Raw genomic sequence first — 12444 nt, 5'->3', positions numbered from 1 at the left:
AGCATCCATGGGATGTGACATCATCCCAGGCTGCGTTCTACACGAACTACAGAACGAACTGGCACCCCACCTAAGTACCATGTTCAATCATAGCCTCACCTCAGGCTTTGTGCCCACTGAATGACGCACAACAACTGTTATCCCACTCCACAAAGGGGGAGCTACCACCGACCCTGGGAACTACCTCCCCATTAGCCTGGCGAGCCTGGTCTGCAAGGCTATGGACCGTATCATCATGGAACTTATAAACAATGACCTTGGTAATCTCCAAACTCTGGACCCTTCCCAATTCGGGTTTGTAAAAGGGAGATCATGTCTCCTAAACCTGATAGACTTCTTTGAAATGGTCACCTAGATGAGTGTAAGATGGTTCACACCGCCTATCTAGATCTCGCCAAGGCTTTCGACACCATCCCCCACTCTGGAATTATAGATAAACTCACTCAACTAGGTATAAATCCCTATGTCACAAGATGGGTTGCCAACTGGCTTACTGACAGAACCCACACTGTGAAAGTAGCAGACTCTAAATCCAACTTCAGACCAGTGACGAGGAGTACCACAGAGTTCAGTCCTGGGTCCTCTCCTGTTTGGTATCTACTTCTCTGAAGTACAGGCTAACACAGAAGGTCTTTGGCTAACAAAGTTCACAGATGACTGCAAACTAGGAGCCATAATCAAAACTCCTAACGATGTGGACATCCTAAAAAAGGGCCTCACTGAGACAGATGCCTGGTGTCAAAGCTATGGCCTCAAGCTCAATGCCAAAAAGTGCATTGTCATCCCTTTTGGTAAAAACTCTGTACCCATGAACTACCACATAGGCGGTAGTCTACTCAACACTGAAAGTGTGATAAGAGAGCTTGGGACACAGGTGGACAGTAGTCTCTCCTTTGATAATCACATCGCCACAGTAGTCGGGAAATCCTTCAACGTGGCACACCTCATCACAAAAGGTTTCTCATCCAGGAAGAAAGAGGTCATTGTTCCCCTCTACTCATCACTCATTAGACCCAAGATAGGGTACAAAACTCCTTTTGGTATGTACCTCACAAGACATCTACAACAACTGGAAAGGCCACAGAAATACCTCACAAAGAGGATTACCGACCTCAAACAGATGCCCTACGCAGACCGTCTCAAAAAACTCCAGCTTTAGTCCGTTGTATATCGCCTGCTCAGAGGCGATCTCTGCCTAACATACAAAGCTATGTCAAACCCAGAGCTGTTGGACATGCTACACCTAAAGAAATCCCAGTCCTTCCGAGCTATACGCTCTAGGGACCTAAACCTTGTCACCACAATAAGCAGAACATGCTGGAGGGATAGATTCCTGTCCCAGAGACTTCTCATACTCTGGAACAAACTACCTATCTATATTAAACAAAACTCCTCATTAGCACTCTTCAAGAAAAATCTTGATGATTGGATGGGAGATTCACCCCGGGGATCACTTCTGTGGCTCTGCTTGACAGGGGCACAGGAAAATGATTTTTTTGGGGGGCAAAAGCCAGGGTACCGTTTGGCTAGGCTTATATAGGCCCTAGGGCCAATAGCCTAGTTACCTACCTTTGAATCCTTTTATGGTTAGGTTTCACAAAGAATCCTATTTTGCTTTAGTGACATATTGTGCCTCTTGATGTTCAGTGCAGTAGTGAATAAAATAAATATATGTATTATTCTTTGAATCATAATGCTGAAGTGCTAAGTCATTAAGTATAACTCACCATTCCAGATCAAATTGAGAAGCACACAGGGCCGGTACTAGCATTTTGGGGGCCCCAGCAAGTTGGAGACCAAGAGAATATAAAAAGTGTGACCACATTGCCGTCATGCCCCCTTCCCTATCCAGCTCGTGCAGCACCATTTAGCAATCACTGTGTAGTGTTACTACATTCAGACTATTAAAAAGATTTAAAATGTCAAGGTGCACACTGACTGGCATTTAGTACCAATGTTACATTATGAGAAGCCCCTGTACCACAGCAAGGTAGCCACTCACAATGGTACACACACACACTGAATGGGACTGCACAGTGGTGCAGCAGTTAACGTTGTTGCCCTGCAGCAAGAGCATCTCTGGTTTGATTTTCAGCTGGGGTGTCTTTGTGCAGTCTGCATGTCCTCCTTGCATTTGCATGGGTTTCCTCCCACATTCCAAAGACATGCATCTGCAACGTTTCTCACTGGGCCTCTGCTGAAAATAGGCTCTGTCCTAGTCAGACTTTCCCAGTCAACAAATGTTAAATAAATAAAATTTAGTACCAATAAGTTATGACAAGCCCCTGTACCCCACAGCAAGGTAGCCAAGCACAGAAAGTTCACACACTGACATTTAGTACCAATGTTACATTACGACAAGCCCCTGTATTGCAGCAAGATAGCCACTCACAGATGTACACGCACAGACTGGCATTTAATAGTAATATTTTTATGTTATGGCAAGCCTTTGTACTACATCAAGGTAGCCAGTCCCACAGAGGTACACAAAGACACCCACACAGACTCCTTCACACAGGACAGAGATGCAAGATAAGACAGCTACACAGACTTGCACACAGGATACGGACATCCACACGATGAAGACAGCAGTACAGTAAGACTGAGCATTAAGAATTTAAAATACTGGCTTGTGAACTAAATATGATGCTAGAATAAGATTTTGCAGTAGCATGCATTTTGTGACCCCACGTTTTTAATGAACAGATCAAAACTAACAATTATCTGGACATTGTGCAACATTCTCACAGCCTTTACCAACCTCCTAACTTCTCAGCATAATTCCAAAACTGAAAATAACTGCAGAACAAAGGTGTAACATCAAGGATAGTTACTAACATTGCTATAATAAACTTAGAAAGATATTAGAATAACAGGGATTGCATTAGTATTCATTAAAATAATCAGTGCATTCTGCAGAACTTTCATAGTCCTCCCAAAAGTCTCAGCACAATTCTAGAGGAGGTTAAAAAAAAAAAAAAAAACAACATAAAAAAAAGGATGTAACATTAGGGATTTAAAACACTGTGCTTATGAACTAATAAAGATGGTAGAATAACAAATTTTTCCAGTAGCATGCATTGTCTGAATCCACATTTTGATGAGTAACAGACCAAAAATACAGGTCAAACATCCTAACATTGTTGAATGTTCTCATAGCCCCTACCCTTCTCCTAACCTCTCAGCCTAACAATTCTAGACAAAGCCAAAAAAAGAGCTGCAGAACAAAGGCGTAACATCAGGGATAGTTTGAAACTTTGCTATGATCTAATTCAATAGTAGAACAGGGTTTGCATTGGCACACATTAAGACATCAGTACATTCTGTAGAATTCTCACATACCCCCTAGTGTCTCAGCACAATAAATCTGGATGAAGTGAAAGCAAAATAAAAACACAAAAGCATAACATTAAAAAACAATGTGCTTATGAGCAAACAAAGATGCTGGAATAACAGAGATTTTGCAGCAAAATGCATTGCATAACCCCACGTTTTAATGAAAAGAGACAAATACCAGAGAAACATCTGTATATTGCGCAACATTCTCACAGCCCATAACCCCTCTACCAACCTCTCAGCACAATAACTCCAGACAGAGTAAAAAAATTATCATAGAACAAAGGTGTACCATTAGGGATAGTTGTAAACATTGTCAATATACACGATATTATTATGCATTAAGACAACAGCTGTACATTCTGCAACATTCTTACAGCCGCTAACTCCCCTCCCAACCTCTCAGCACAATAATTATGTACAGAGCAAAAAGAGTATCGGGCATAGTTGTAAACATTCCAGTATACATAAAACATACTATCAGAACAGGGTTTGCATTGGTATACATTAAAACATCTGTACATTCTGCAGCATTCTCACAGCCACTATCCCCCACTACCAATATTTCAGAACAATTGTACAAAAACAAAAATGCATTAATGAATATTCTTATGCAAGGCTAGCTAAAAAAAAAAACTACATCAGATATGGACATAAATTACAGACAAGCATTCATTCATTCCTCAGTCTGTTAGCAGAAGAATTCTGGGCAAAGGTAAAATAAAACTGTTACAACCACAACCCCTCACCCCCCTCCCAATCATCTTAGCATAAGAACTCTACAGAAAAAAAGGTATATAATCCTCTCCCCATGTTTCCTCGCTACCCCGGCAAATAATAAAGTTAAAAATAAACCAAGCTACTTACCTTTTCTGCAGTTGATAGAAGGCTGGTACTAATCTTCTGCTTACTCTCCTACCCACAGACCAGACCAGTTCAGCCCTTTTAAATTGCCCTCAAGAGGACATATCTTTTCATATCTTTTAGAAATTGCCCTTACAAGGGCAGCTAAAATACAGCTGCTTTGGTGATCCCACAGTCGTTCTAGGAAAACTTGCATCCTCTGTCCATCCTCACACCATACCTCTCAACCCCTTGGCGTGAAAAGCCTGGACAGAACCAAAAATAATGGGCGGTATAAAAGCTTAAAAATAGGGACAATTTTTAAATATACTGCTCATATAAACTTACAAACTTGCTTTCAGGCTTTGTTTTAGCATACATTTTCTGAAGAATATAAACTGTTGGGTTACCACCTTGTCCCTCTCTGCAAGGGATAGTCCCCCTTTGGGCAGTTGTGTACTGTGAAAACTAAAAAATGGCAAATGTCCTGAGATTTTAGGAGAAAGTATATTTCACAAGTTTTCTTTTATAGTTGCATAAAACAGTTATTTTATATCTGAAACACCGAAGTGTTATACAAAATAGTATAAGCAACTCGAATGCTACAAGAATAAGTTTCTATTTTGGCAAAAATAATTAATTTCTGTCATTTGCATTGGCTGTGAGTATGTTTTACCATGCACAATCTTTCCTTTCTTCAAAAAATGTCCCACTTTATGCATTTGAAAGGTGGCAAACCTAATATCAAGTCTGAAACATACATGTCCGCCATTATTTAGTAACTCCAATACTCATTGATTTATAAGAAAAACACAAATTTTATGAATCAAAAATCTGGACATTCTTAAAATCTGGGCAGCTCAGAGGGGTGCCCCACACAGATAATCCACAGAACTGACCCAACAGACCGCAGATTACAGCAAAGCCAATCAGGAAACTAGAATGCTTCTTTGACTGCTGCAGCCAATCGGGTCCCTGCTTCACTTAAAAAAAAAAAAAAAAAATGGAATTGTGCGATGAGACTATAAAGTCAAATGAACGAGGCACCAAGCAAGGAGTGGAAGAGGTGGAGAAACCTGCGACTCCTTCATGTGAGGGCCCTCATACGCGGGGAGATAATTGGGGGCTTAAAATAAAACACGAAGAACGGCCTAGCATATTATTATGAGTACAAATTGCACTCCATTAATTAATGAACTGCTGCAGTACTTTTGCCTAATGCTGGCTATGGAAGCACATCCTTTATGAATGTCATTTGAGTTGCCTGCTCTTGTCACCACAATGTTCTATACCTTGCTGAGTTTGACTGGCCTTGGTGACATCAAAGGATTCTGGCCAACAGAGCAACAGCGTGGGGGAGGAGTCACATTCTGTGAAAGCAACTTCAAGCTTGGAGGCCCCAGTCTCACCCGTGTGAATATTTATTTATAGGTGATCTGGACCCCTAGTGCATTTTTAAATCATGTAATGTAAATTATAAAGACGCAATGACAGAAAGAAGTACATAGTGACAGTATTAGGTATGCTTAAAATAAAACACGAAGAACGGCCCAGCATATTATTATGAGTACAAATTGGACTTTTGCAAAAAAGAACAGTTTGCCCTCATGATCAAACAACACCAGCTTTGGATAAATCCAGCATTACCCACACCCATTTGCATGTATTGCTTAATTACAAGGGCATGCACACTTAATTATGGAGAAACCTGTATTTTGGTATTTAGCTTGTCAGAATTTTGATGTATGCAGTTGTATTTTTGTAATTGTTTTTAAGTAACAAATCCCTCTGCATTCTCTTTCACATTCTGCTACCTTCAACAGGTGTTAGTTTTTCATTTAACTGTCTTCAGAAGGATAAAAGCTGGACTATTAAGTGTTTTCTTTTGATAAAACTAAATAAACCATTGTGCTTACAGGGGCTGTTGAGTGTGAAATCTGTGGATACTAGCATGTTTTGCAATATGCGCAGAGGGTTAAAGCTGTGAGCTGTTAACAAGCTTCATCTTACTATCCAGGATTTGATTCCCTCAGCATTTATTTGTCAGCTGTATAACTCTAAGCCAGTCATTTAACCAACCAATACTTACTCCTGAGCTAAGTCTAAAATAGGTCCAAGTGCATCAGTACTTCTACTGCGATAACAGCTGTAAATAAACAGTAAAAAGTTCAAAGTTTGCACCTTACTGCTGTTAATATAGATGCTGCTGTTTTCTTCCAGATCCACAAGATGGCACTCTTGTTCTTCTTCCCACCAGTTCTCAACAACATCTGGTGCAGCTGCTGTATTTTCTGCCCAGTATTTCATCAGAGCTGTTATCGTGTCTGAGTCGTTGTTGCACAATGGGGAGGTTGTCAACATCCCTTGCCACCTTTCTTATCCGGATATTACATGTGAGGTAAACAGCATTTCTCATGTCACTCATTCAGGATAAAAGCTGAAATGTTGCCACCTTTCACTTGTTTGAATATTTTCCAAAGTCTTTATGACTCACACTCTGCTTTTTTTTTTTGCACGTGTGTATGTATGTGTGTGTGTGTGTGTGTGTGTGTGTGTGTGTGTGTATATATATATATATATATATATATATATGTATATATATATATGTATATATATGTATATATATGTATATGTGTATATATATATGTATATATATATATATATATATATGTATATATATGTATATATATATATATATACATACATATACATAAAAATAGATTTATATATATATATATATATATATATATATATATATATATATATTGCATTTTATTCTGTTTCTTTAAATAACACAGATCTCTGCTGTGTATGCCATTGAGTATTCATGAAGAAAAATAGGTTAATTGACCATATTTATGTAGGTGTTGATCCAAACCAGCAATTGCAACATTGTCCATCACAGAGTTGCTCCTTCAACAGTTGCTTTCTTCAGAAAATTGTTTTAATATTTGATGTAGCAGGTTCTGTATATACACTGATAGCCTCCCCGCTTTACGTGATGCTCATCCTTTAAGTACGAGAAATGTGGGGGCAAAATTAGGGACAGATTTTAAATTTTGCTCATACAAACTTAGAAAGTTGCTAGAATAACAGGTTTTGTATTAGCATGCATTTCCTGAAAGATATGAAGTCAACCTAAAAATGTATGTCATTATGAAGTGACTTCAGTCCTGAATGAGTTGCCAGAAAACCACAGATTTTATGAGGAATAGACCAAAGATATGAGGCAAAAGTCTGAGCAGTCTGAAAATCTGGACAGTTGAGAAGTATTCATGATATTACTGCACATAACATGCTGCTGTATTCTTCCTTTTTTGTCTTTTGCATGTAAATAACTGCTGTTAAGGTAATATGTTGGTTTGTTTTCAAATTCACCGTTTCTGTATAGCAAAGATTTTCTCCCCGTGTCTCAAGTGAAAATGGTCTACAGTACATTTAGGCAACCAGGTCAATATAGCAGGCATAGACATAAATAATGCATATAAGTATGTGCACGTGTGATATAGATATCCATAAATACAGACAAACCACCATGTAGTGAATTAATTGCTGTGAGCAATAAAAAGCACAGATCTGTAAGACACGATCCCTTAAAGCCGGAGTAAAATGTCTGTCCTGATTCTTCATGAATACTTTATTTCATGGTGCGTTATTGCTACAGTTTGGGTAATTTCAATAAAGTCATGCACGTGCTGCTTAGACTGAAGGAATAAAAAGTTCAAAAATATCAATTTCTAATTCTGAGTGTATTTGTTTTTCTGTCCAGTTGCAGACAGTTCAAACAACCTTTCATGATGGGGCTTTTTATTGGAGGGTGGGGAATAACCAGACCTTCCTCAGAGATGGAACTCCAGAATTTTTTATATGCTGATGATGGTCTTCAGTAACGCAAGAGAAGAGAGAGGGGTGTAAGAAGATTAGTACAGGCATTAAAACTGTTCATGTTGACTGTTAAGCTGTTTGGAAGATCTGTTGAGCAAGAATTGTTGATGGGGGTGTTATCTGCCCCACTGCACCCAAGTTACCTGATAGTTTAATTTCATGTCTCACTTATACTTTCTTTCACTGATAGTTTAATTTCATGTCTCACTTATACTTTCTTTCACTCTTTGGTGTTGCCATTGTATCCTGTGATAATTTTATTAAGCACTGGATGTTCCTTTGAGAATATTTTCAGTCACAAGCACAGATGTGTCCAAAGTATGTTTTTGTTGCAGTACAAATAAACTGCCGTACAAGACTGTGGATACCACAGAATTCATACTGACAATGCAGCCTGTCATTGTTTAACAGCTGTTTCCTGTTCCACACAGTTGCAAGGTCTAAAATGCTGTGTAAAAAGCAGGATTCCGTCCATAAGTTGCAAAAATCGGTAGTCTTTCACAGATTGAATTTGAAGTGTGGTGTACATTGATGGCGTGGTTAGTGAAGTGCGTGTGCCAGTGTAATTGACTGGTTTCCGAAAGTGTATGAATGGGGAGTAATGGAGTAGGTTGCAGTGGTTGTAGATTAACTACCACGTATCTAGTTTTTACGTGATTTATCTTGCATAGCAGCTCGACCAAAACATTTTGTTAAATCTAGTTTTCTCTGGATTATTGCATTTGGTGCAGTTAAAGAATTGTAATCTCCCTTTTCTTAAAAAACTGATGGCATTTCTGCAAGTCACCTGATCTAAGATGGTGACATTTCTTGCATTTTACAAATGTAGCACTTTAGTATGTACTGCAGTCACAGCACTGTTTAGATGTGGAAAATGTTAAATCGATGAATTCATTATTCCCAACCTAGTGCTATTTTTAAGGAAGTAATTTGGAGGGAGGACTTCACAACTGTAGAGTCATTTACCATTTTCCAGAGTTAATGTGAAAGGTTGTATAGCAGAGAAAAAATATGCAAGAGATTTGGGAAAAGTCCCCATAGTGCCTCAAATATACTACAGCAAAAGTGATGTTTTATGTTTGTGTGGCATTACAAGAAACAAGTTTCATGAAACGAATCATGGAAATATAGTTTGATTCCTGTTCTTTACTTCATAACTGGTGTTCATTTTCAGAATCTGTTGCAAAATGCTATATAAAGCTTCTTATCAAGGATGTATTCTGATGCGAATGTTTTTCAGGCTGTTTCTTTAAGTCAGACTTTGGTAGGTTGGTGGATATGTTTTGTTGGTGTGGAGTTGAGTGCTAGTGAAATTTATGTTGACAGTTTTACACACAGTTCAGTGAGCCAGAAGCATCTTTGTTGCCTTTTTCTTCTAGCTTCATCTGTTCATGCTTTATTGGAGACAACGGCTAATTTTGTGTAGGTATTTTGTCTGAATATTTAACTAGCATCTTCTGCTGAACTGAATCAGGTAGGTATTTCATTGCTCACATGTTTAGAAGTACAAGTGAGACTGTGCTGAAAATGTTTAAGTTCAGATAAGTCTAGATTTTTATTTTATTTTTGCTGTCCTTTGAATAAATAACAAGTAGGTGGTGATACGTCTCCAAAGGTTCATTTTTCAACTGTATGGAAGTGCCACATTTAATCTTGTAACAATGCTTGTTAGAGCATTTCATTTGTGTTTTTCTCCTATTGGTGATAGTTTGGCTTGGGATGTTCTTAACCTCGTCTGTCAGAACCTTGCACAGACTGGACTTGGCAGTGTGACATACAGATTGAATTTGAAGCGGTGGTTTACATTGATAGCGGGATTAGTGAAGTGGGTGTGCCAGTGTAATTGACTGCTTTCCGAAAGTGTACGAATGGGGAGTAATGGTAGGAGGAGTTGTGGGTTGCAGTGGTTGTAGAGTAACTACCACATATCTAGTTTTTCCTTGACCTTTTGACTTGGATTATCTTGCATAGCAGTTAGACCAAAACATATTATTAAATCTAGTTTTCTCTGGATTATTACATTTGGTGCCGTTAAAGAATTGTATTCAAAGGCTTAAACTGAAACCTCTTTTATTATTTGATGTACCTGTGTGTACTGTGTTGGATTCTTTCTCAGTGTTGTTTGTAGAGCCACTGAAATACGAGGCATTGTGGCATAATTGGACAGTAAAGCTAGTGAGGCTGGAGCCCACACACTTGACTCTTGTCAACTCTTGCCTGCCTGCTGTTACACACCGATTGCCATTTGTATTATGTTCCTGGGCCTACCATGAAAGCGGGTATATACTCAGTCTGTGTTGTCACCATTGAAGATTGCTGTCCAGAAGTAAGTTCATTGCAGTTTTTCAAAGTGTTTGTTGCACATTTTGGCTAGGCTTTAGCTGAGAAGTTGCCCTTGTTACAGGTGACCCTTTTCGACAGCCCCGACTGGGGCATGTGTAATAAATATCTGAACTAGCCTTTTCCTTTCCTAAGTATATTCTTCCCCAGAGGATAAAGTTATGATCTGAAATCTCAGCATGAGAAATAATGGTAGCTGTAGTCCTGAAAACAAACAGATGTGCCTTGAAAGTTCTGTCAAGTGTTGGACCACTTAAGTCTTTGTTTCACAAATCATCTGAATTTGTTTTATTTCCTAGAATTTAAGGTGGAAGACCCATGTTTCAGACTGGACGTATAGATTTTGTTGCATCAGTGAAGTATGTAATTGGTAGAAAAAATACTAGAAGACGTTTCCTAGGTGGAATAAAAATCATATGTATAATGGTTATTTATTTATTTTATATATATATATATATATATATATATATATATATATATATATATATATATATATATATATATAACTTTGCTGTGCTTTGTTGGCCTATTGCATGCAGATGTTTGCAGTGCATTATAAATGCTGGTATATTAAGTTTACATATGTGCGTAATGCCTTTGAGAAAAGTCAAGTATCTGATATTCACAGATTTTACCATACTTTACTTTGGCTGCTTCTGTATGACAGTGGTATCATTCATACACCGTGCAGCTAGCTGTCTGTTTTCCGCTGTTTAAAAGTGCTTTTTAGACCATTTTCTATGACACCAAAACACACCAAATCGGAATAAGCAAACATTCTGTATCCTGTTACTTGGGAAAGCAGTAACCCTGATTAGAGAACATTTCTTTTCAAGCTTGACTGAACTTTAGCTGTAATTTGGAGGAGGCAGTTAACAGCACTCAGCTAAGGCACCCTTATCAAGATCAAATGCTTTATAGATTTGTCAGCACTTGTGCTTCTTTCCCTACATTCTCATGCAGATCTCAGCCATTTCATCAAGCAGCATCACTGTTTCTTTACTTTTTAATTATTTTCATGTGGAGTTGACAAGTCCTTATTTCCCCTCTTTTCATTGCTGTTAGGAGCCTAGCCCGTTTTCCCCAGAGTACTGTCTGGTTAAGGGATTTGCTCAGAGTCTCACACTAAACAAATGAAGGCTGAGAGAATCCAGCTCTGGGGTTTAGGAAGCAGCTCATTAACAGCTCGTATTTGTAAACAAATGTTCTAACTACCAGACTTCCATTTAAAAATGACTGTGCAGTCTGCATTTACTGTCGCTGTTACAAACCCCAGAGGTGAATTTTGTGCTGTGATGTGACCGTTGGTTTGTCAACTCACAGCAAGAGGTTCCTCAGTTCAATTTTCAGATGGGGTGTCTTATGTGCTGAGTCTGCATGTCCTCTATGTAGGTTTCCTCCAGGTGCTCCAATTTCTTCCTACATTCCAAAGACATGCAGTACATGGATTGGAAACTCTAAACTGACCACAGGGTGTGAATGTGAGTGGAAGTACTACTGGCAGAAGGGCTAGCTATAGCTACCCAGCGGTATAAACCTTTGCTTTAGATGATTGTCACGGTTGAAGTGATACTATGACCCGATGTGCAAAAATGGGAGAGAGAGGTGGTTGGATGAATGGGGAAAGCTTGGTCCTGAGCACTGCTGTTCTCTTCTCTAAAAATCCTGACCCATTGAGGGAGGATATCTTAGGAGTTGCATGTAATATTTTATGCCAGTTGGTCCGTTAAGCCTGATGATCTCATACATGCAAGCAATAATGCCCTCCAGGGTGTGTGTTAATGTGCAATTAACTCATGTCCAGGGGTGTTATGAGGCCCGACGCCACTCTCATACACACACCCACACACAGTCTCTTCTGCTTTCACACACACATACATATACACAACACAGTCTCTTCTGTTTTCATGCATGCATTCAATCACTCATGCAGAAAGAAACATAAACACACTCTTACACATACATACACTTCTCTCTCTCTTTTTTTTTTTTTTTACACTTGCTAAACAGCAAACGTGCTGCTTAGCGAGCGTAAAATAA

General features: G+C 38.8%; 1 protein-coding gene across 5 annotated transcripts in view; it reads left to right on the top strand.

The window, feature by feature from the left end:
- Positions 1–12444, top strand: part of TEX10 (testis expressed 10) — a 2069943-nt gene that overhangs the window by 986918 nt on the left and 1070581 nt on the right. For all 5 annotated transcript variants that reach the window (XM_044064942.1, XM_044064941.1, XM_044064938.1 and 2 more), the window contains exon 9: positions 6400–6577. In XM_044064942.1, the coding sequence (XP_043920877.1) occupies positions 6400–6577 (178 nt within the window). The remainder of the gene's footprint in view (positions 1–6399; positions 6578–12444) is intronic.

The sequence above is a fragment of the Protopterus annectens genome, chromosome 3.part0 (assembly GCF_019279795.1).
Source record: "Protopterus annectens isolate FY-2018-M chromosome 3.part0, PAN1.0, whole genome shotgun sequence".
In the NCBI taxonomy this organism is placed as follows: Eukaryota; Metazoa; Chordata; order Ceratodontiformes; family Protopteridae; genus Protopterus; species Protopterus annectens.
This window is presented reverse-complemented; position numbering and strand designations above follow the sequence as displayed.